General features: G+C 36.8%; 1 protein-coding gene across 1 annotated transcript in view; it reads left to right on the plus strand.

Moving 5' to 3' along the window:
* The first annotated feature begins 1,063 nt into the window (after window positions 1-1,063).
* LOC112512190 (myosin-9) overlaps window positions 1,064-26,109 on the plus strand; it is a 39,148-nt gene continuing 14,102 nt past the window's right edge. The window contains exons 1-25 of the mRNA XM_025118056.1: window positions 1,064-1,198; window positions 2,229-2,372; window positions 2,503-2,648; window positions 2,722-2,878; window positions 4,749-4,807; window positions 4,911-5,070; window positions 5,155-5,304; window positions 5,385-5,521; window positions 6,006-6,152; window positions 6,294-6,395; window positions 6,951-7,008; window positions 7,100-7,201; window positions 7,836-7,873; window positions 10,396-10,522; window positions 10,607-10,777; window positions 11,014-11,145; window positions 11,224-11,333; window positions 11,405-11,465; window positions 11,969-12,146; window positions 12,372-12,577; window positions 12,651-12,770; window positions 13,395-13,493; window positions 14,944-15,048; window positions 16,569-16,673; window positions 18,072-18,176. Coding sequence (XP_024973824.1) covers window positions 1,064-1,198; window positions 2,229-2,372; window positions 2,503-2,648; window positions 2,722-2,878; window positions 4,749-4,807; window positions 4,911-5,070; window positions 5,155-5,304; window positions 5,385-5,521; window positions 6,006-6,152; window positions 6,294-6,395; window positions 6,951-7,008; window positions 7,100-7,201; window positions 7,836-7,873; window positions 10,396-10,522; window positions 10,607-10,777; window positions 11,014-11,145; window positions 11,224-11,333; window positions 11,405-11,465; window positions 11,969-12,146; window positions 12,372-12,577; window positions 12,651-12,770; window positions 13,395-13,493; window positions 14,944-15,048; window positions 16,569-16,673; window positions 18,072-18,176 — 3,054 coding nt within the window. The remainder of the gene's footprint in view (window positions 1,199-2,228; window positions 2,373-2,502; window positions 2,649-2,721; window positions 2,879-4,748; window positions 4,808-4,910; window positions 5,071-5,154; window positions 5,305-5,384; window positions 5,522-6,005; window positions 6,153-6,293; window positions 6,396-6,950; window positions 7,009-7,099; window positions 7,202-7,835; window positions 7,874-10,395; window positions 10,523-10,606; window positions 10,778-11,013; window positions 11,146-11,223; window positions 11,334-11,404; window positions 11,466-11,968; window positions 12,147-12,371; window positions 12,578-12,650; window positions 12,771-13,394; window positions 13,494-14,943; window positions 15,049-16,568; window positions 16,674-18,071; window positions 18,177-26,109) is intronic.

The following is a 26,109-nucleotide window of genomic DNA, read 5'->3' on the forward strand; positions in this document are numbered from 1 at the left end:
ACGGCCCCTAAGCCCATGTTTGTGCAAGTATCCATCTGGACCAGGTCGTTTACTAAACACTTACCTTGGTAAGCGCCTACTGGTTCAATTACCTTACCAAATGAACATAACAAGGACCAAGAAACTTACCTAGTAAGAGGGAAGACATGGATCGATAGTCTTACCCGGTAACTGAGGATGATGACTTTTATCCAGTAAGCGCTTACCGTGTTATAAACGCTTACATCAATTCATTTTTTTGGCCGGGAATGTTACTCCATAAGGTAAGTGAGAGTGGTGACTATTACCAGTAAGCATATGTAAACAGCCCTTAGACATGTCGTTGACTCATGAGAGATAAATTGTAGTGTTACTCAACATAAATAATTTTTTATTGCTATATCTTTTATCCTGATTTGCACTGTAGATGTTCAACAATTATAAGATTTTTCTTCTACAGTTTAACTAGAATCAGGTAGTGACTAAATAGAATGCAACATTTAACTTGGACCCTTCTAGACTTCTAGTAATGAATTTTTTTCACTCTTGGCCCTTTCTTTAAAGCTGAAAGGAATGACATGCTTAACGAAAACCATCCCAAAGTAGCTTATTGGGGCAAGGTTTCTTGGTCCTTGCATTAATACCCTACTACCACAAGTCCACAACATTATTGTTCTTGATCTTTCTGCTCGAAAAAGGATATACAGCAACATCTGCTCCTGATGATCCATATTAGGTAAATGAACAGAAGAATGATACACACTTACTTGCTTCATAAGTACCAAGACATGATAACCAGGATAGAATATTGCATTTTTCATGTAGTTTGAATTTGTAAGCAACATCTGCATTTTTCAAATTTATAATCTTGAATTTGTGCTTTACTTGTTGATATTCACTATGGATGATTTTTATGTGTCAACTTGCAGTAGTCGGTGAAAGTATGTTATATTTGCTAATAAGGGTGTTTACTTGTTATGGTTAGAATGCTTATTCGTGTGGTTAGATTCCTTCTTATCCGCCATCATGCTGCTTACCTTTTCTGCTACCATACTTCTGGCTTCTGACGAGTCTCTGAATCAATATGCAGGATATTACGGAAAAAATCACCGTAGGTTCTCAAGTGTGGGTGGAAAACCCATCAGTGGCTTGGATTGATGGCGAAGTGTTGAAAATAGATGGAAAGGAAGCTGAGATCCAAACCACTGACGGGAAGAAAGTAAGTTGATCTATGTTCTTGTCAAATGTCAATCAGTTCATTTTGGTTCGTTTACCAAGTTCACCCTTTCATTGGAAAAAGGAGGTGGAAGTCATGGTCATGGTTTTAAAAATCGCTTGAGGTGTACGCCAAAAGGTCCACTTCAAGGCAAGGCGGCCCCAAACGGCACCTGAGGCAGGCGCCTCTTGGACCCTGGATGAGGCGTATGCCTCGGATGATTTACTTTGGTAATGGTCTTTTTGCTTTCTTTTATGAGCTTTATGGCAGTAGTAGTACTTCTCTTTATAGTTAAGTGTCTTTTATTTTTAAAAAAATAAAAGTCAAAGCCCAACACCTCCAATGTGTACTTTTAGTATTTTAAAATCCAAAAAGCTAGTACTTTCACCTCTCAATCAAAAAGTGTGGTTTGACCCTTTCTTCCCTCCAAGCAACCAATTTTTCCACACCCTCTAAGCCTATCTCACGGTTTCACTCTTTCCTTTAAGAACCACTGAACCAACACCTTTAGTAATTTAGTATTATGTATATTGTATATAAATGTATATATTTGTGTAATATATATACCTATTTTGGTGTATATATATTTTCGCCTTGGGGGTTACGCTTCATACCTGCCTCGAGGATTACGCCTCGCCTCGTTGAGGGAAAATGCCTCGAGGCCCAATTCTGCCTTTTAAAGCCTTGGTCATGGTGTCAAGTTGGCAAGTGCTCAAGTTCTGCCTGATAACTCTATGCCAACTTTGAGGCAAATGAAATGCTTGGAACCATGATCCTAGAAAGCTGACAAAGAATCGCGCAGAAATCCTTAAAGGGCAGTAGTTCTATTTGGTACCTTATAGAGTTAAAGTTGTTATGAAGCCTTCTAAGCAGTTTCAAATGGACACCACCTTCTTTTAGGCTTAACTATACTGTAATGATTTTAAGTGTTGTTGTCAGTGAACAATAGTGGAAAATGAGAAATAAAAAGTTCAAACTTCTTTCTAGGTTCGTAATTCTTTTGTCTATAAATTTTACCCTTTACTGCCTATAGGTTGTTATGCAACTATCAAAAGTATACCCCAAAGAGTTGGACACTCCAGATGGTGGAGTTGATGACATGACCAAGCTTTCTTATTTGCATGAGCCTGGAGTTTTGCATAACATATCTATCAGATATCAACGAGATAAAATCTATGTAAGAGGATCTCCAACTTCAGTTTCATTTATCTATTTTGCTGTTGTTTAGTCTGGCGAGGGGAACGTTGGATTACTGCAGCTATGGAGGCTTTGTCATAATACTATATCGTACTCTGACATTATGGCAGACTTATACAGGCAATATCCTCATCGCCGTTAATCCATTTCAAAGTTTGCCTCACTTGTATGATGCTCACATGATGGAAAAATACAAAGGAGCACAATTTGGGGCTCTAAGTCCGCATGTATTTGCAATTGCTGAATTTGCTTTCAGGTAATATTCCCTTTTTTTGTATTACATATCATCTAAAGAGATCACATAGACATGCTCACTTGAGGTGAATCAGGGAAATGGTTAATGGAGGAAAAAGTAACTCAATCTTGGTCAGCGGTGAAAGTGGGGCGGGTAAGACTGAGACTACCAAGATGCTTATGCGCTATCTTGCATATGTTGGTGGTCATAAAGGCTCTGAAGGACGAACAGTTGAACAACAGGTTCTAGAAGTAAGATGTCAAAGTAACTTAAATTCCTTGTTGTATTTCTTTAAATGGTCCATTGAACCAAGTAAAAATGCAACTGATTTGAGGAGGTTAGTCTTTTCTTCCATTAGATTGTCCTTTCTAAATTGAATTTTATTTTTTAAATGTAAAAATTTGGATGAAAGGATTGCATTTGACCTGGTTACAAAGCCAACAAAACCTAATACCAAACCAAATCAAACTAAACCAAAACGAACCCAATATATCCCACACCCAATTCCACCTAATACACATGCTAATGTACCCATTTTCATTATTGCTCTTGGGACCCACAATTGTCCCTTTCTCACTTCTTCCTTACAAGTAAAATACAGGTAAACTAGCTTTTGGTTCTGATTAATTTGTTAAGGTCAATCTAGTATGACCAAGTTCTCTCATGAAGGATCTCATGGGAAGGTGGAGATGGGAATATAAAATAGCTATAATGTGTAGACATGGGTACTTACCCTTTAACCATATTTATGGTATTGGTCATCAAATGATCTATGGATCTATTATTAGGTCTTTGTAGCCTCTCATGATTCAGTAAGTTGTTATGTGTTGTATAGACTCTTTAGTAAAAGTGATTTTTATCGGCAAGTTAAAGGATAAGAGAGAGAGGCTTGTTAAACTAATAGATGATGCATAAACCGGGCAATATTAGGACCTGGAAATGTGAGATTAGCTTGATAAAATTTTCGCCACCAACCTAATAATCAGATTGAATCGAGGGATAAAGTAATTAAACACCATCAAGATTAATCAAATTGGCGAAAGTTGAATACTATTAGTGATTAATAGCACCACACTAACAATAAAGAAGAATCTACTCCTTTTGTGTATAGAACATTCCTCAAAATGCAATTTGGGAGCTATTATATAGGCTAGTATTCTGTTTGTTTTTACTTCATTCTCAAATAGGATTTTAGGTTTTCTACCTCTTGTGGCCCTTAAAGACCCATCTTGTATAGTTGTATTCTAATTAATCAAGGTTTTCCTTACCTACCGGTAAATCTGTTATTAACCCCAAGGTTTACACAGTAAACTTTCCGAGTACTATTAAGTTGAAGGACTAAAGTGGCCTGCTAGTATTTGCTTGACTAGGATGTCTTCCCACACGAAGGATGGAATTAGAAAATATTGATATTCCGGAGAAGTTGGGTTGACACCAGTTTGGGAGAAACTGAGCAACATCATTTGAGATGGTTTGGTCATCTTCAACATAGATATTTGGTTAACAAAGTGACTCTATCAAGATGAGACTGTTAGGAGAGGTAGAGGCAGGCCAAGATTGACATTGTGAGAAGTAATGAAGAGAGATTTAGGGGATGTTTGGTTGGTTTTTCATTAAGTTCTATATGGATAAAGATGTATGTGTGCATTAATCTGTCTGTATAGATTGAGAAGATTTTTGTTCGGTCTTTTTTCCATATATGGAATGAACATATTTTTCAATTGGGAGCAATAGGTTTGGAAAAAACTTGGCTTTCTGCATAAAGCTCCCCCTAGAAGCTTGCTGAATAAGCCGCTTTCTACATCATTAGCCACTACCAAATAATCATGTATAGCTGACCGAATAAGCACTGAGGCCCATTAAGCTGCTAACAAAAAGGCCCTTAAAATGAGGGAATAAGCCAAAGAAATTGGCCTTGGATGTGAGTACACTAAAGGATGCTATTTGTGTTCGTGAACCCTAGCAAGTTGACCTCTTTATAATTTATTTTGGCTTCATTTTTGGCCTACCCTGACTAGCTTAAGACAAAAAGATTGTTTTGTAATTTATGCCAATAGGTTATTTTCTTTGCTTTGTCATACTAACCTATCCATTTCTCTTGATTACATGTTGTAACTGCAGTCAAATCCAGTCCTGGAAGCATTTGGCAATGCAAAAACTGTTAGAAATAACAATTCCAGGTGCAGAACTGTTCAAGTTATGCTACAAGAAACTTGATACTTGTTCAATAACTAATTGCATTGGCTGAAAATGCCGTGATCCCTCTGTGCTATCTTGCTGCAGCCGTTTTGGAAAATTTGTTGAGATTCAGTTTGATAAATGTGGAAGAATATCTGGAGCTGCCATCCGGACATACCTCCTAGAAAGATCTCGTGTTTGCCAAATTTCAGATCCTGAACGCAACTATCACTGTTTCTATCTTCTTTGTGCTGCACCCCCGGAGGTAGTTTTTATGTATCATATATTCTATAACTCAGATCCTACCTAGCTACTTAAAGATTGTTAACTCTTTTCTTAACTTTTTAAGGAAACCAAGAAATACAAATTAGGAGACCCTAAGTCGTTTCACTATCTCAATCAATCAAATTGCTATGAACTTGTTGGTGTAAGCGATGCCCATGATTATCTTGCCACTAGGAGAGCCATGGATATTGTTGGAATAAGCCAAACAGAACAGGTTGTAACATCTTCAAGCTGAATTGTTTGTTATTTTGTTTTATTGTGTAATAAGCTGTCAATAACATACATATTTTCCAGGATGCAATTTTCAGCGTTGTGGCTTCAATTCTCCATCTTGGTAATCTTGAATTTGCTAAAGGGGAAGAGCATGATTCGTCAATCCTGAAAGACGATAAATCCAAATTTCATCTTCAGATGACAGCAGAGCTGCTAATGTGTGTTTGGAGCTGTGATATGCTTATTTCTTTCTGTCTCCAACTTTTAATGTCTACTTATGTGTGTGTGTGTGTTTGTTTGCATCTTGTGAGGATATGTGGAACCCCGTGATAACCTCCAAAAGAGCCCTTGAGGAGAAAGGGGAGGTTCCAACATATATGTAGGATAAATGTTCCAAGTCTAGCCGATGTGGGACTCCAACACGCCCCCTTCAATGGAGGCTAGATGGACACAGATTGTCCCAGAGTGTCGAGAGGGGGCTAGCCAGAGTGTTGGGTCCTTAGAGTGACAGACCTTGGCTCTGATACCATGTGAGGATATGTGGAACCCCCCTGGATCACTCTCCAAAAGAGCCCTTGAGGAGGAAGGGGAGGTTCCAACATATACAGAGGAGAATGTTCCAAGTCTAGCCGATGCAGGACTCCCAACACATCTGTGTGTGTGTTTGTGTATGCATGTGTTCTGAATTACTGTCTACTTCAGGTGTGATCTACAGTCACTGGAAGATGCACTACTGAAGCGTGTGATGGTTACTCCAGAAGAAGTTATCAAGAGAAGCCTTGATCCTGAGGGTGCAACCTTCAGCAGGGATGGTTTGGCTAAGACCTTATATTGTCGCTTATTTGATTGGTAATTTCAGCCTTTCATGTTGATCTGATTTACCATACTTTGGATTATGCATTTAAATAGTTTGTTGTTCCATGTATGATTGCTCAAAGGGCTTTCTTAATTACTTTAGCTTCTGGAGTGCATGATTATTCATATTTACAGGTTGGTGGATAAAATTAATGTGTCGATTGGGCAAGATCCAAAGTCAAATTCTCTAATCGGCGTCCTTGACATATATGGTTTTGAGAGCTTTAAAACCAATAGGTAAAATTTCAGCGCTGAAATAATTATTATGCTGTGTTCTCGAAACCTTTTTTACGAAGGAAAGGAAAGGAAAAGGAGGGGAAGGGGAGGAAAGAAAAAGAACTCATGTTCTTGAAAGTTCTTTAGGAAAGGAAACGAAGGAAAATAATGATAAGTTTCCCCCTAAATCTGGGAGGAGAGGGAAGGGAAGGAAAGGAAAGGAAAGGAAAGGAAAGGGAAGAAACAAAAAATCTTTAAAAATTATTCAAATTACAAAACCACCTAATTAATTCTAAAGAATATATTTTTAAAGGGTAAATTAGTAAAAATGACATCTTTCCTTTCCTTTCTCTCCTGTTCAAGAACATGAAAAATTACTTTACTTCTTTCCCTTTCCTTCCTTTTCCTTCCCTTTCGAGAGCAAAAATACAAAAAAGATTCTTTTCCTTTCCTTTCTTTTCTTTCCATTTCTTTTCTTTTCTTTTCTCCCCAAATTCAAGAACACAGCGTTAGAGAACTGCTTCTTTGTTGACTTGATTGATATGATTTAGTCATAGTTTTGTTTAAATTGGGCAGTTTTGAACAGTTCTGTATTAATTTCACTAATGAGAAGCTGCAACAACACTTCAATCAGGTCTGACTAAATGTGTTTTTGACAAAATTGGTAATACTTCCCTTTATGAACATATAATTGATTTCCAGCATTAACTGTTTCCTTCATACAGCATGTTTTCAAGATGCAGCAAGAGAAATACAGCAAAGAGGAGATTGACTGGAGCTACATAGAGTTTGTAGACAACAAGGACATCCTAGATCTTATTGAAAAGGTTCTACATATAAATTTAAATTATGAAATCCTCAACTTCTTTTGATTCCTGCAGTTTTCTTTCTTGACAATCTATCAGTAGATCTAGTTATCAAGTAAAAGAAACCAATAAAAGGTTCCCATTTGGCTGCACATTTTTGTTTATGGTCTTTTCAGGAGAGTTTGGTCATGATTTGACCCTTGGCCACAGTTGATATCCTGGGAAGTAATACGATCATTCTTTTATTTTTCATGTGTGTAGATTAATTATTATTAATGCATGTAAAATACAAGTACTTCTGTAAAACTTGATGAATTATAAATAAAGCTTTCAGTGCCACCCTTTTTGTTACTGGAAGTAAGAAATGAGTCCAACAGAAGAGATTTCTGCATTAAATACACTTTTACCCCTCCGCTGGAAAAGACACAATTGAGAAACAGAAAACATTCCGTTTCAAGATTTCAAATTTCTGTTGACAATGTTGTTTGAAGTTTTGTCATTCTGGAAGATCCCATGTTCATTTCTTGATAAGCAATAGTTTTTATGTAATCACTAGTATAAGCATATATCATAAGTCATAACTAATCACAAGAGACTGGGTTCTAACTTCACAACCTTAGAGATGATGCATTTTTATTAATGTTTGTATTTGCAGAAACCTGGTGGGATCATTGCTCTACTTGATGAGGCCTGGTAAGCAACATTTTGCCATCCACACAACATACACATTGTGTGTTTGCACGTATGTGTGTTTATATTCCTTTTTTATGCATTTTTTATCAGACGTGCTCCAGGCACACATAATTTGATAATATTTCTTTGTAAACATGTGTGTGCAGGACTGTTGGGAAAGGAGGGACGGGCACTTGCCCTGGGTCCTACAAAAATAGGGTTTTTTAGTAGTAGTATCCATTCATTCGTTCATTCATTCATTCATAGATATATGTATACACACACACACACACACATATATATATATATATATATATATATATATATATATATACGAAGGATCGTGTGAGAATAAGAGTTAAGGTGAGAAGTGGAAGAAGGGAAACCCTTGATCACTTTCATGTTAATTAAATTAAACATAGAACAAGATTTAATCTCATGATCACTAATTAATTTCATCAATAATGATTAGATTTGATAAACATAAAACTTACTTGGAGATCCGATCTTGATTGGATTGTTCATTGATGAAGAAGAAACCATTATAGTAGTTTGATTCCGGATTCCTTATTCTCGTGATAATGCTTCCTTCTTGATGGATAGATTGAGAGGACAAGATTAGGGTGTTTTTGGGAGAAGAGAGTTGGATCTCCCTTGAACGTGCCGTACGTATGAAGCATCAAAGAGAACTATTTTGACCATCTATTTATATGGTGGTTAYTTCCATCAAGTAACTGATTTGTCATGATGGTATAGTTTAGGATATAAACTGTTAATATATTAGTTTCCCACTATTTATTACAGAAATGGTCCTTAGGCCACATTAAAGTAGGAAATATTCCAACATTTTAATCCCAAAACAACCCATGAATCGTGCCTTAGAAGGGAATTGATCTAGTATATCTCATTAGTGTTGATCTAGTGCTTCTCTTCAATTAGGATTGATCCAAGGGTGGAAATCCCTTTTTACTCTTCTCACCATAACTTCCATTCTCATCGGAACCCAACCCATACATATATATATTATATATATATATATATATATAACATTAATTAATTTCTTAAAAGTTCCATGTCATATATAACAACTTTTTCTTCTATCTCAATGTTACTTTCTACAATAATCAATAGAAAAACTTGCATACTTTTTGAAAGAAGAAACTGTGATCTTCTTCACCATAATACATGAAATAATTGACAAATTCTCTTAGTCTTTCTTTTTGTGGAACAATTGTAGTTCTGAGGGTAAATGGTAATTGCTGCATTCTTAGAGATATATATTGRTTTATTGTGATCACTTAGTCTTCTTGTGTAATATATTTGCACATTTGTCTTCCTAATGTGATTTTTATTGTAAAATTTAACTGATCTCTTAAATGGCTTTTCTTGTTGGGTTTTTTTGAGTGATTAGTTTTTCTAGAGGTTATTTCATTTATATCAAGAACCAGTCACTTGGTTAGCAAATTGTTACTTATTTTCAGCTATCTATTTGAGCCTGTAGGACTATACCAACAGTGTACTTATCAACCACTAGTCATGACCTCTATTCATTAACTATTTCAGTCAACGGTCAGAAAGTTACCATTTTTAGGGTACTCCACAATCCACAAACTTTCACTTCTAATTAAAATAGAAAGGTAGGATTGATTGTCTAAGCTTGCAATCTGCAGAGTCTATTATATTTGCTATTAAAAGGTTTATATGTATTTGCTAACAGATATATACATATCCATATACATGTATTATTGCCACTAGGGGTGTTCATCGGTTGAAATCCAATGGATTTAGGTGGATCCTATCTGAATCCGGTCCGTTCCACTCAACATTGGACAACCAATCCAATCTAATCCAATGTATAATTGGATCGGATCGGTTCCATATGGATATTAGTCATCCCAATATTATGATCTAAACTTTAACCAATTAATCCACCGTTTCAACTTCCAACCAATTATAAACATATTTTTCTAATATCTTGAAAAACACTATATACAAATATCAACTAAAAAATAACGTAAAATATTATTAATCTGGTGGTATCGGTTTAGTTTTATTGGATTTTGGACCGCCATCCGAAGAACCGAACTATCCAATTTGGATGTTAGAATTTTTGGATTTGACCCAATCCAATTACAATTGGATATCCAATCAAGGCCAGTTGGTTCTAATTGGATCAGATGACTTTCTGCATTTGTTACTGATGTGTTACAATGGAATATATGAATTAACATATCTTATATGTTGACGTATGAAATATGTTCATGCTAATGCCATATGCTATGCGTCCCACATAAAATAGAATAGTGCTTTCTAGTATTTCTTTGTATTGACTTCTATTTTTGATGATGAAAAGCATTTTCTATTTTTTTATCGTTCTTCATGGGCCCATTTATCACAAGGATAGGGCGTGTGTGTGTTTATATTCATGGTCTTTAAAGTATTTACTTTTAGGTATATTCTAGGCACACACACTTTCATAATACTTTGTTTGTAATGCCGAGTAAGCTTCTTGTTAGCTCATGCTTACCTAATTTTGGTTCCAGTATGTTTCCCAAGTCAACTCCTGAAACGTTTTCACAGAAGCTCTATCAGACATTCAAAACTCACCCACGATTTATCAAACCAAAATTGGCACGCTCGGATTTCATCATTGCTCATTATGCCGGAGAGGTAATGTAAGATTCTATAAATTTTCAGGTAAAATGTTGCTAATGCATCTCTAGGCTTAAAACATGTGTTTTGTATAATATTCAGGTTCACTATCAGTCTGATCAATTCCTAGACAAAAACAAAGATTATCTTGTTCCTGAACATCAAGATTTGCTGAGTGCTTCCAAGTGCTCTTTCGTATCAGGGCTTTTTCCTCCACTACGCGAGGATGCAACCAAAAAATCCAAGTTCTCGTCAATTGGTTCTCGCTTCAAAGTAGGTCATCTTTCAAATATTGATGTCACAGTGGACTTAATTTTTACAGGGGATCAGTCAAGCAACAAGGTCATAAATTATGAGATAGAAAGTTTGCTTCTCAAAAAGATAAAAAGTGAATCAAAGAAGAACGATAAAAGAAAGAGGAAAATCACATGTGTAGACTGTAGTTAATGGTTCAAGTTCAACATCCTTACTGCGAGATTGTAGATCTCATTCTTTCTTAATTAATGCAGCTACAACTTCAACAATTGATGGAGACTCTGAATTCCACACAACCTCATTATATTAGATGTGTGAAGCCAAATAACTTTCTTAAACCGGCTGTCTTTGAAAATGTCAACATCATTCATCAATTACGTTGTGGGGTTAGTAAATTGCATATAACAATGTTTGAAATTCAATAGTAATTTCTTGAACTCATATTTGAAGTGCTTTTCATGCAGGGGGTTCTAGAGGCAATTCGTATCAGCTGTGCTGGATACCCTACCAATAAGAGTTTCATTGATTTTGTGAATCGATTTGGTCTTTTGGTTCCAGAGGTCTTGCGAGCAAAGTAAGTACAATTCATCTGATACCTAATTTGAAAATCTTGAACATGGTTCGATAACATCACTTGTACTGCAGTCATGACAGGAAGGATGCATGTAGAAAGATTCTGGACACGTTGGGGATTCAGGGATATCAGGTAATAAAATTTTTGTTGCCTCTGGAAGGAGCTTAAGTTTCAAGATTATACTAGTAATGATATCGTAATATGATGTTCTGTGTTTTCACTTCAATTCATTTGATTAGTGCAATCAATATCTCTCTCCTGTGGACACGCACTATCACACCGGTAGCGGAACCATGCTAAATTTTGTTGTATCAGTTTCTGTGCCGTTTAGCATTTCTAGTGTTTGAACTTTCACATTGCATTTCCGATATTGTGGGTTGTTATATTTGTTGATGGATCATCGTTTGAACTATGCACGTATCTAGTTCTCGGGATATCTGCCTTTGGATCTCATGTTATGTTTGGGACCAATTTGGGGTCACTTTTGTTCTTGTTTGGCGGATGTTACCTCATACCTGTACATGATATTGGTTTTTTTCTTTACATGCCAGATTTATATATCGATTAGTTCAATCTTTATCTTCCAGTCATTTCAATTTGTCAATACTTAATAAGGTGTATATATGAGTCGGCAGATCGGAAAATCAAAAGTTTTTCTTAGAGCGGGTCACATGGCTGCATTAGACACACGGAGAGCGGAAAAGCTTAGCAAGGCAATCATTGTTATTCAGAGAATGACAAGAAGTTTTCTCATTAGGAAGCGATTTCATGCTATGGCTAATCTTGCTGTTGCCTTGCAAACTTTATGCAGAGGTTTGTCTGTCCAGAAAACTGTCACATGAAACGTTTGCCTTGCTACATACTTTAAGAGGTTACTGTCTCATTTCTGAATCATACTAAAAGTACACCCTTTCCGAGCACTGTTTTTTTATTTGGTTTCTACACATGGCCTGTTCCCTGCATTCTGCTTATTTTTTCTTAATTTGTATTGTATGTTATGTCACTGTCCCTCACACACACTGTGATTGTTTCTACTAGGAACGCTTGCTTCTAAGGTATACGAAGATATGAGAAAGACAGCTGTCTCAACAAAAATTCAGACTAACTTTCGGCGATACACGTTGAGGACGTCTTACAACAGACTCAGGCATGCAGTTGTCCTCATTCAGTCATGTCTGAGAGCAATGGCTGCTCGCCGTGAACTCAGTTACAGGAGGCGAACCAAGGCAGCTACTTGCATAGAAGTCAGTACCTGGTATTCACTTGCTTCTTGTAAATTTAAACCTTCCCAGGTCTAATACGAGTCAGTTCTTGTAGGCCAAATGGCGTGGTCATAGAGATTATAAACGCTATAAGAAACTGGAGAAGGCAACGGTTGTCACACAATGTGGATGGAGGCAGAGAGTTGCTAGGAGAGAGCTTCGGAGATTAAAGATGGTCTGTTTTTTTTTCTCTTATGCATTGGAGTAATAGGTCATATACTCATATGTTCAGATTGTAGTTTTCTTGGGTAGTAACTGAAATTTAGTTAGACTTCGTTCGATTAGGACAAAGTTGACACTTCATTTGCAAATTATAGCAACTAAACAAGAGAAATGGCCATTAGGCTGATCTAATATTTTGTCTCTCCTGTAGTATCATGAATAAAGTTATTCTCCAAGGCTTTTTTTTTTTTGAAGTATATAATATTTGTATACAGCAAATGCAACAAATAAACTCATACACCCTCCTCACCTATGGTGAGGTTTGAACCCCTGACCTCCTAGAAGGCCAAGGGTTACGATACCGCTAGGCCAAAGGCCTTTTGGTTTATTCTCCAAGGCTTACTGGCTGAATATTATTATCTACCTTTCAAAGTAAATATATCAAGAAGCTTTTTTATTTAGCGATTTGATCAACCCTACATAAGGTGCCTTTGGTCTATCGCATACATGATGCTGAAGGCATTTAGGCTGCAATGCTTTAGAAACCCTAGTTCTTCATTATTGTTTTTTCTCTGATAAAAAAACTTCTGTTGTGTCAGTCTTCACATCATTAGTTGCTTATCTTTACCATATATAGGCAGCAAGGGAAACTGGTGCACTTCAACAAGTGAAGGAGCAACTTGAACAGCAAGTGAAAGAGCTCACACGGCGTCTAGATATTGAAGTGCGTAAGAAGGTAACATTAATCTGTTTCAAAGATAATCCTTCATTCCTTTCCACTGGTTTGTATTTGCTTTCCATGTATGGCTGTAAAATCTGTTGCATTGTTTACCTAGAAGGGGATGGAAAGTAGGTGAATAAGTTCGGTGGATTCTTCCTGGATCTTTTTGGATAGAACTTAGGGGCTGTTTGGTTGGTTTTCCATTAAATCCTGTATGGATAAAGTTGTCTGTGTGGATTAATCTGTCTGCATAGATTGAGAAGTTTTTTGTTTGAGATGGTTTTTTCATAGATGGAAGAAGCGTTTTTCTAATAGGGAGAGGCATGTTTGCAAGAAAACTTGCTTTCTGCATAAAGCTCTCCCTAGAAACTTACTAAATAGGTCACTTTATTTATCATTAAGCCACTTCCAGTCATGTATAGCTGACCGAATCAGCTGTGAGTTCCATTAAGCTACTAAAAAACAGGCCCTTAGTTTTGAGCTATAAAGAGGTGTCCTGTCAAGATTGTGATGGCTTTTATCTACTCCAACATAAAATAGGGGCAATTATGCAGACAATAGAGAACATTGATGCAAGTAACTACGAGTTTTATGATAACATGAAGGCACAATAGCAATTTACCAAAGCAAATGTGAAGTGGGATACAATCACTATGGGGATTGATTTTGATTCACCTTAACTAATGATGTTCTACTGAGAGGGAAAACTACTTTTTGAACACCAAGTTTTAATGAAATGTTGAAGTTCTAAAATTTGTTTACAGTGATGAAGCGTCTCAATAGGATAGTCAGAAAAAGAATATTGAGCTCATAAGAATCTGACAGGTCTCCTAGTTGTCTCAGTAAATCATAATGTGGGAACTTGATATGAAGTAACAAAGCTCAAGTCATTGGAATATAAACACTTACAATTTTAAGATCTTCCTAACACAAGCAGTAGATGCTCTGTTAGATGGATGGATGTCAATGTAAGAAGACCTAGCAATAGGTAACATTAGATGTTAATCTTCAACCAAACTCAACTCTGAAGAGAATGTGGTTGAGCATTATTCCTTCCATCATATCTTGTCTGACATTTCATTTGCATTTGTTGTTGGGCTCTTGTGCTTCCTAATCATGCATCAGCATTGCTTTGGTTCATAACCTTATTCTTTCCTTACTTTTTTGTCAGTTTTGCAACATCTCATGCATTTCAAATGGTTGAGCACTTGGTGTGACGCCTTCATACCCTAGGTTATGTCACACAAGAAAGTCATTCGYCCATCCATAGACTCTTTATCACATGGTTATGTAATATTAAAAGCCAAGTAGATATGCCAATTGATTGGGGGATGATTTTAACGTTAGATTCTTGAGATAACTTTTATCTGTTAGGTTGTTACCTCTATGGTGGATTGTTATTGTGATTTTCTGATAAGTATGAAAACTTATGTTCGTAACAAACGTTAAATACCTTATCATGCAGAATGAATTAGAAAAATCGTTGCTTGCCAAGGAACATGAGTCTGGAACAAATACATCTAGCGGGGGAAAGATTGACAGTTTAGCTGCAGAAGTGGAAGACTTGAAGGTAATGTTGGTTTCTTATAAATTATCTCCTCTCCTTACCCCCATGATTTGTGAGTGTTACAATGATGTCCTGGATGATCGTAACCATTTTACTTTGAAAATATCTTAGGGGTTGTAGGGTTGGTTTTCCATTAAGTCCTGTATGGATAAAGCTGATTGTGTGGATTAATCTGTCTATAGAGATTGGGAAGGTTTTTGTTTTTGAGGTTTTTTTTCCATAGATGGAAGGAGCATGCTTTTTAATTAGGAGGGACAGATCTTGAAAGAAATTGGATTTCTGCATAAAGCTCCGTCTAAAAGCTTACTGAACAAGCCACTTTTATATCATTAAGCCACTATCAAAAAGTCATGTATAACTGAACGAATAAGCTGAGTCCCTTTAAGCTCATTAAGTTGTTAACAAACTGACCCTTAGTGTGATAACTTCTGGTGCTTATTTTATCAGTGACATCTTTTGTTGTTGAGGGATCTTAAGTAGTCATTTAAATTTAGATCACTAGTTCTAGTTTGACTTGCTAATTATGTAATATTATCAATAGAAATGTAAAATGCTAAACTATATATGAGAATCACTCCTAAGATTAAAAAAGTTCGAGATTTTTTTGCAAATTTAAATGTTGGAAGTGAGGACATGAAGACTCATTTAAGTTCCATATGTGCTTCATAGAGGACATGGAATAAAGGAACAACACGGTTTAGTTGATCTCTTTCTACCAACAAGCATCTGTTTGAGTGTGATATATGTCATGTTAATTATTTGGTTCTTTTGTTGACTATGATTGGAGATCTGAAATGGTTGTGTCTCATCAGCTAAAGTTTCTATCTTAAAGAAACCGAAGTTCTGAAGAAAACTTCATGGAAGTTGCATGATTCTTAGGAAAGAAAAGGGTGAAGTTTTCTTTGTACTGTACTTGTTGTAATTGGTAAATTGGATCCATGTCTGACCTAAATTCCTACTTATCTTGTTGAACATCTATGAAACATAGATTTACACTTTCTCAGAGAAGCAAAAGCATGTTCGTTTTTTGCTTATATGGTCGGTCGTTAATGAAGTGATGACTGATGACCTCACATATTTTTTATTATCATTTAGTTTATATCTTTATATAGGAAATATGGAAGTGGTGTCATTTTTAAGAGAGCATTGTATGTTTGTTACTAAGCACTTGAGTTGATTTTTCCTTCGGACATGACTTCAACTAGGACTGCACTTGATCACATTTGCGCACTTAATTTGCAAATACCTTCTAAAGGCATTGATTTTACCAAATTAACAATGAATTTAGGATGATTTAAGATGAGGTAGGAAATATGTGCAAAAATGCAAATGGGTGTTAACATGGCAATCTTGTTTTCTTGGTGAATGATATGGCTGTATTATCTGTAGAGCAAGATGTTTGATTTCTTTTAGTCATTTAGACCTTGAATGGAAGTACATCAAATATTTGATTTTCTATCCATCATTGTATCTTTTTCCCTTGATCTGTAAATTACCCATCTTGTATACTTATTGGCATGCAGGCTTTATTAGAATCAGAGAGACAACGAGCTGATGAGTCTGAGAAGAAGTATGCTGAAGCGCAAGATAGAATTGAAATTATGAAGTTGGAAGAAGCTGAAAGAATGGTACTTAAACTTCAAGACTATCTTTGCTTTTGTTTAGTCCACCATATAATAGTGGCATAGATGTAGACCATAGATAAATTTATCACAAATAAGTATTGGTTGTGTGACATGATGAAGCCAAACGAGCGATATATCATAGGCAATGAGAAAATAGATATAGTAAGCATGGGAATCAATCCAGATTGCCTTAAGTAACAATGTTCTAGTGAGAGGGAAATAAATTCTTTTTGCGCTGGAGTAGGAGTAAATTCCCCCCTCACCCCCTTTTACTAAACCATGGGGAGAAGTAGGGGTGCTCAAAAACCCGACCAACCCAACGTAACCCAACAGGAAATAACTCAACCCGAAGCAACCCGATGTCTAATCGAGTTGTATAATTTTCAAACTGTAGGTATTGGGTTGATATTGGGTTACTATTATTTGAACCCAACCCAATCCGATGAACCCGATATCCTTTTATTTATTGGATTTAATATGATTGTTGAGTTTATATTAATATATACATTAGACAATTACACTATCATGTACGCTCTTCATATGTACATATTTTCAATCTATTCTCCATCTCTATATCACTCATTCATATATATGTAAATTGAGAAAATTAACTGAATGTGATATACGTAAAAAGTATGGATAAGTTGTACCAAATGGTTGATGATGAAATAGAAATTATGAGTAAAGAAATAACATATTCAAGGTTAGAAGAATATTTTAATATACTAAAGTATCAACCCGATCAACCCGTACGGTTTGGGTTGGGTTGGGTTAAGATTTTTCAAACCGCAAGCATTGGGTTGGGTTGTTCAAATGTCTCAATCCGATCAACCCAACCCATGAGCACCCCCGGGGAGAAGCATACTTGCCCCATTAGCATGCATATAACCCATTTGAAATTTCACAATTTGTGTGCAACTTGAAGCCAATAAGATAGTTACAAAAAGAAATATGAAGTTCATATGCAGTGGATTCTCTAGGTGTCGGATGAAAACACAATGTAAGAGGACATAACAACAAATAGCACTGATATAAATCTATGACCAAGCAAAGCTCTCAAGTGAATGTGGTGCAAACATAATTTCTTTCTTTCTTGTGAACAACCAATGTGCATAATTTCTTTCTTTCTTTCTTCTGAAGGCATTGATTTTACCAAATTACAATGAATTTAGGATGACTGAAAATAAAGCAAGAAATATTATGCAAAAATCTAAATGGTTGTCAACATGGCTATCTTGTCTTGGTATTCTCTATAGAGCAAGATATTTGATTTCTTTTAGTCATTTAGACCTTTTAAGGAAGTGCATCATATATGAGATTTTCTCTCCACTATTCTATCTTTCATTCTCTTATCCTCTCTTGATGTGTAATTTCCGATCTTATGTACTTATTGGCATGCAGGCTTTATTAGAATCAGAGAGACAACGGGCTGACGAATTTGAAAAGAAGTATATTGAAGCCCAGAAAACAATCGAAATCATGAAGTTGGAAGAAATTGAAAGAACGGTACTTCAACTTTAAGATTATGTTTGCTTTTGTTTCATCCACCATAAAATAGTGTCATGTATGTATAATGTATGCAATAAGCATGGGTTTTGTGATATGTTGAAGCCAAACGATATATAGAGCCCATCAGAAATGAGATATAAATACCATGTGAATCAATCTTGATTGTCTTAACTAACATGTATTAGTGAGAATGAAATAAATTCTCTTTGGGCACCAAGTCTTATAACATTGATGAAGTTTCAAAGTTTGTCTACAAATTTGAAGCCAGATGGTTACAAAGTGGAAATTTGGTTCATACGTTGTAGATGCTCTATCCAATGGATGAAAACACAACACAAGGTTGCATAACAATAGATAGCATTGATACAAATCTTCAATCAAGCCGAACTCTTCCAAGTGTATTTGGTGTAAATTAATTTTCTTTCTTTTTCTTGTGACTAGCCAATGTTTTGTGCTTAACATTATCCTTAATTAGTAGATAACCGGTTCGATATTTTCTCTCCATCATTGTTTCTTCCTGTCTATTCTTTCTCTCTTGATCTATAAATTACCCATCTTATATACTTATTGGCATGCATGTTTTATTGGAATCAAAGAGACAATGGTCTGAGGAATCTGAGAAGAAGTTTGCTGAAGCCTAAGAAAGAATTGAATTGATGAAGTTGGATAAAACTGAAAGAATGGTACTTCAACTTCAAAGCTAGGTTTGCCTTCGCCTAGTCCACCATAAAATAGTAGGTAATGTGTACATAACTGATTAATTTTATTCAAATAAGTACCAATTGTGAGATTGATGGAGCCAAACTAGTAATATATCAAAGTACATAAGAAGTAAGATACAATAAGCATGGGATTGATCTTAATTCACCTTAAGTAACCATGTTTTAACGTGAGTGAAATAAGTTCTTTTTTGGYAGCAAGTCATATTAAACATTTAAAGCTTGAAAGTTTGTGTGCAAGTTGAAGCCTCCCAATAAGATTACATAAAGAAATATTTAGCTTCCTCCGGTGGATGCAAACACAAAATAAGATGGCATTACAATAGATAACATTGAATGATAACCTACAACCAAGCCTACTCTCAAATCAATCTTTTTTTTTGTTGCACACCCATTGTTACATAAGCTCATCGTTATGCCATCTTGTTAGGCTAACGTGCTTCCTTAACATGCATTAGTAGGAGGTAGGGTTCATCACCTTAAAGATCCTCGAGGATTTGCATCTAATTAGTTCTTATTTTTCTTCAGTAGGTTTATACGTCTCTCGATCTCTTGCATTTCAAATGGTTGAGCACCCGATGTGAAGCTCATCACATCACGGGATAGGTCACCCAAAAAGTCATTTTGTTGCTATCATGCATAAATTAATTGGGATTATGTTGGACCTTAAATTCCTAATACAGTACTCAGTTGGCGTTACCACTAGTGTGGATTGTAATTGTGATTGTTTCGACTAACATCAAAATCATTGTGTTTGTATCATAAAAAATATTAATTATCATATCATGCAGATTGAATCGAAAGACGCATTGCTTTCCAAAGAACGTGAGTCTACAACAGAAACATCTGATGCAGCATTGTCCATTGTCAATGAATCCCGAGTTTCTATGGACACTGATAAGAGTGACAGTTCAACTAGTGATAGTTCCAGTGACAATACAGCCACAGAAGTGAAGAACCATAAGGTAATGTGATTTAATATAAATTATCTCATCTCTCCCCACCTCCTTAGTTTGTATGTCTAAATGATGCATGACAACTACGCCATGGTCATTTTGATAGGTTTACTTCTACAATATCCTAGTGTGATAGCTTCTTGAGCTTCTTTTTTTGTTGACTTAAGTGTAGAGTACTGATTGTACTTTGACTGGATAACTATGCTATATTTTCAGTATGTGCAGTTGCAGAAATGCTCAATACTAAAAGTTATACCAAAGTTACCAACAAGAACAGTAAGATTAAGGAAGTTTGATTAGACATTTTGGAGAATTCAATTATGGAAACGTTGGCAAGGAGATTAAGGTTGGCTTAGGTGTCATATGTGCTTCCACATATAGTACCTCAACAACGTGTAAATGAACACCATCGTTGTGCTAATCTCTTTCCACCAACAAAAATATGTGGATATGATGGATGCCATTTTTATTCTGTGGTTTGCTTGTATCCACATTTCTTTGTTTGGCTTATTAACCACACCGACTATGACCAGAGATCCGGAATAGTTTTGCTTGTCAAGCAAACTTTTTCTTTTAGAGAAACTGTTTTTGCGAGACTTCATTGGAGAGTTACATGATACTAAGGAAAGAAGACCGTGAAGTTTGCTTTGTGTAGTGCAGGTTGTAGTTTGCTATTTCAGATCCATATATAAAATAAGGTTTCCATACATAGATTTTTGTATTACATGGTTAAGTAATCGGTAATAGGATTGTGCATAAATAACTAGGTCCGAGTTTGATCTCAAATTACTAAGTACGTACTCTACATGTTAGTCATTAGTGTGGATTACAATGGTGATTGTTTTACATATATGAAAAGTCATTGCTTTTGTAACATTATAAAATATAATTACCATGTGTTGCATGCTGAATTAGAAAATGAATTGCTTGCCTAGGAACCACTAGTCTGCAATTGAAGCATCTGGTGATGCTTGGTCTTTGTGAAAGAAGCCCCATTTTCTTTTGAGGACACTGCAAAGATTGACAATTTAACCGCCAAAGAGAAAAATCTAAAAAATGTTGGTTTAATCGCTTCACCCCACCTCAGTTTTTTTTGTGTTAAAATGATGCATATGTACCACAATGTGTTGTTTCTAATTGGTTTACTTTGATAATGTTTTAGTGTGAAAACTTCCGGCAACTTCTATTTCTAGTGACATCTGTCATCGTGAGGTAAAGGGGATTCTTAGTGGTGATTTAAGTTCAGAGTACTCGTTCTACTTTGATTAGATAACTAGGCAGTATCATCAGTATACAGACTTGTAGAAATGTAAGATACTGAACTTTATACCAAAATTACCGATAAGAACTTTAAGATTAGAAAGTTTTAAAGAGACATTTTTGGAGTTTCAACATTGAAAATTAAGAAGAGATCAAGATTAATTTACATACCACTATATGCTTCATAAAGAGTACCTCAATAGAGTAAAGGAAGGGAGAGCTCAACGAATTAAAGCTACGTCGAGGATAACAGGCTGATGACTCCTAAGAGCTCTTATTTGCTCGGCTCGCAGCGTTTGCTGCCTCGCCTCAAAACCCCCTATGCGCTTTCTTGTTGTGCAAATGCGCRTTTCTTTCCTTGCAGGAAACGAACAACATATTTATTATTATTTTTTGTCGCAACAACCAAATATGAGTTGATGTATGTTAATTTACTTTTGTGATTCGTTTTTTAGCCACACTAACTATGACTAGCGATCCTGAATGGTTATATTTCGTTAGAATTTTTTTTCCTAAATAAACTRAAAACTTTGAATAGACTTCTTGGTAAAGTTGCATGATTCCAAGGAAAGGAGAAGGTGAAGAATGCATTCTATAGTATGTGTTCTAATTCGCCAGTTTATCCATGAATGACAAAAAATTTCCTGCAATAAACTCTTTTATTACGTGGTTAGGTAACCACAAAAAATATAGATGCATGACAATTGCAAATGGGTTTAGCTTCAAATTGCTACATACATATATATGTTTGGCTGTAGCCACAAGGGTGGATTGTAATTCTTATTTTTTCAATAAACAAGAAAAGACGTTAGGTTCTTGTAATAATAAATATAAAGTTAGCTTATCATGTATACTGAATTGGAGGATAGGTTGCTTGCTATTAAATTGAATGTACTTAATTATAATTAGTATAAGGTAGAGGGCACTTCTATGTAATTAGTATCTCTATATATAGAGACCTATTGTAATTAGGTTAAACATGAAAATCAATACACAACCTTTTGGTTTATCTTGGTATCAGAGTCAAGTTACCAAAACCCTACTTGCCTTCTTGGTCACGCCACTACAAGGTTGATCTTTACAAACCAATACAACCATTAAAATCGCCATTAACAGGTGATCCACATACCAAGAATCGATCAAAACCCATTTGTTTATTTGCCGTTTGCTGCCGCTGCCGCCGAGGCCTCTGCCGCCGCTGGAACCCTAATTTTCAGATTCAGTCTTTTTTTTGAAGGCACATTACTACATCATGGCTCTAATAGCCTCTTTCACAACAATCGAGAAACAATCTTACAATTCACACAAGTTTGCTTTTACCCTAACTCCTACAAACTATGGTTATTGGAAAACAATGATTCAACCTTTTTTTGTCACAAATAACCTATTCGGATATATAGATATATCAATACCTTGTCCATCCAAGCATCTACCATCAACCGCAACCACCTCCGATCCAAAGGCTACCACCGATCCAAAATATAACCATTATTACCCGATTTGGATTGCTATTGGTGCTCATGTTCACATGCTGATTATATCCACTATCTTTGAAGCCTCTTTTCGACATGTCCAGGGTTAAACTTCCCTTGATCTATGGCTTACCTTAGAACGAGCCTATGCGCCTCACATATCATCCAGGGAATATACACTGAAAACTCAACTTCTCAAGATTCAGATGGAAGGTGATGAAACTTCGTATGCTCTAGCTTCCGTCCTGTCAAAGATAAAGATCTTGTTATGCTTGTAGTTTCTGGTCTCCGTGAAGAATACAACCGTCTTAAATCCACCATCACCGTACGTCAACTCCCGAATGCCTTCAATGAACTTCATGCCCTTCTCAGAGACCTTGATTACATGCTTGGGAAAACTCGTGCCTCTACTCCATCTGTTTCTCAGGCTTTTGCAGCTACAACCGGCAATTCTGGTGACTCTATCGGTTTTTCACTATCAACACCTTTTGGTTTGTCACAACCTTCCGCCTCTCATCATCAACAACTTGCATCTACCCTTGGTTATCTGTTGATGGTTGCTGCAACTTCAGGCCCTCAAGCTTTCTATGGTTCTCGTCAGCCCTACAACAACCGTGGTAATTGTAGTCGTGGAACTTCTCATGGTAACAGCCGTGGACGTGTCTATGGTCCAATCAAAACACAATATATGGAACTTGTAATTGTTGTGGTATTAGACACCTCCCATCACAGTGTCCTAATCGTGATCCATCCACCATTCGTCCTAGGCAGACTGCTAACTTTGCCAACAGCTGTAGCCGTGCATCCCCATCTGATGAATCAACTTCATGGTTTTCTGACACAAGAGTGAACAATCATGTTACGCCTGATTTAGCAAGCATTGGATAACTCTGAAGCTTACTATGGTAGATCTTTTGAAGGTCATCGTTACTTTATGCTATGTGTTATCATCATTCTCATTTTATGTGGATCTATCCATTGGCCCAAAAATCAGATGTCTAAAACACTTTCAAAGGTTTTCTTACTATGGTCAAAAGACCATTTACTACAAAGGTAAAAAACATTCAAACTCACTGGGGTGGTGAATTCCGAAATCGATCTTCCTTCTTCTCATCCCTTGGCATTTTTCATCGCCGTTCATGTCCTTACACCAGTAAGCAAAACGGTTTCGTGGAACGAGGCATGTTGTTGAAATTGGTCTCACTCTGCTTGCTCAATCCAGTGTTCCTCAACATTTATGGCATTACGCCTTCGATACAGTTGTACACCTAATCAATTGCATGCCTTCGCGAACCTCAACAAACAATTCACCGTTCGAACATCTCTTTAAACGATCTCCAATTACTCCTTTTTTCGGGTCTTCGGTTGTCAATGCTTTCCTCACCTTCGACCGTACAACCATCACAAAATGGACTTTCGGTCGATCCCTTGCGTCTTTCTTGGCTATAGTCCTTTCCATCATGGCTATTGTTGCCTTGACCTGTCTACCGAGCGTGTCTACCGAGCGTTTATACATTGCTCGTCATGTTCGCTTCAATGAAGACCACTTCCCCTTTGCTATTCCTACTTCCCCCACTTCCTCACTTACATCATCATTCCCCTATACCTCCTCGATATCTCATCACGTGGTAGCCGACAATACTCCACCTGTCGTTCCATCTCCTGTGTAATACCTGATCCGCCTAGTTCACCACATACTTTCTCGCCCATCTCTAGGTCTTCTCTGGAAGCCACTTCCCCTTTAGACCATGATCCAGATATCAGTGGTTCATCTCCATTATCATCCACTTCCTTATCTACATCACCATCACCGCCTCCTAGACAACGTCCTCCTAACCTCCGGCCCAACCCTAAACAACGGGTTCCCTTCAATCCCTCTGCTAATCATACCACCACTTCCACTACACCTATTGAACTAATCTCGTTTACCATTGCCAACAAATCTCCTGAGTGGTGTCAAGCTATGGCCGATGAGTACTCCGCTCTTGTTAAAAACGGCACGTCGTCTCTCGTTCCTCGTGCTCATGATACTACTGTTGTTGATTGTAAGTGGGTTTACAGGACAAGACAGGGTGCCATCACTTGTTACAAAACGAGACTCGTCGCAAAAGATTTTTGGCAACATGGCATTGATTTTCCTGAAACCTTCAGTCCTGTTGTCAAGACCACTACCATCAGGGTTATTTTATCGCTTGCGGTTTCTCAGAAATGGTCACTCACGCAGCTTGATATTCAAAATGCTTTTCTTTGTGGCTACCTTACTGAAACAGTCTATATAAAGCAACCTCCAGGCTTTACTGACCCACAATGATCAGATAATGTTTGTCTACTCCACAAGTCCATTTACGGTCTCAAGCAGGCCCTACGGGCTTGGCTTCACCGCTTTTCCAAGGGTCTTCATACCCTTGGTTTTATCGGCTCCAAGACAGATCCTTCACTATTTATTTCCAGTCATGCTGTCACTCTTTTATACATCTTAGTGTAGGTTGACGATATCATCATCACGGGAAACAATATTGCTGCTATCGACGCCATCATTCAACAATTGGGCTCAACTTTTGCGATAAAGGATCTAGGCCCTCTCAACAACTGATATATTTTGTTATAAAAACAAATTATTAATCTATTATAATTAAATAAATTACATAAATTAATTAAAATAAACAACTCATTAGGGGTAAATTGGTCATTCTACTTGTTCTGTTCTGTCCAGTTTTATCTTACCAAACCTTGAACAGTTGTTCTATCCTGTCCTGTTCTGTCTGGACACCAAACACACCCTCAAGGACCAGACATCATCCTTTCTCAAAAGTACATTTTTTGAGCTCTTACAACGCCTCTCAAACTCTAAGTCCATGCCTTCCCCCATGACCTCGTCCACTTCACTATTTTTAGCTAACAGTCCTGCTTTTTCTGACCCAGTTAAATACAGACAGGTCGTTGATGCTCTTCAATATGTTACTCTTTCTCGGCCAGATATCGCTTTTGTAGTTAATAAAGTGTGTCGGTTAATGCATGCCCCTACTGAATCACATTGGTCTGCGGTTAAATGGATTCTACGTTATCTTCGGGGCACTGTTGACTGTGGCTTACTCATTGTCAGGCATCTACTTTATCTCTCCAAGCCTTCTCCGATGATGATCAGTCTCTCCAAGCCTTCTCCGATGCTGATTGGGCTGGGTGTCTAGATGATCGTCGGTCCACAGGGGATTTGCCATCTATTTGGGTTCTAACCTTGTATCTTGGACCGCTCGCAAACAACGCACTGTTTCTCGATCCTCTACTGAGTCGGAATACAAAGCTTTGGTTGATACTGTAGCTGAACTTACCTGGCTTCAAGCTCTCCTTCGTGAACTTGGTGTTCGTGCCCCATCAGCTCCTATCCTATGGTGTGACAATCTAGGTGCAACCTATTTATCAGCTAACCCGGTCTTTCATGCACGAACAAAGCACGTGGAAATTGATTTTCATTTTTGTCAGAGAAAAGGTTGCTCAAGAAGACCTTCGTATACAATTCATTTCC

Source organism: Cynara cardunculus (genome assembly GCF_001531365.2).
Source record: "Cynara cardunculus var. scolymus isolate 2C chromosome LG 5, CcrdV1, whole genome shotgun sequence".
Lineage (NCBI taxonomy): Eukaryota > Viridiplantae > Streptophyta > Magnoliopsida > Asterales > Asteraceae > Cynara > Cynara cardunculus.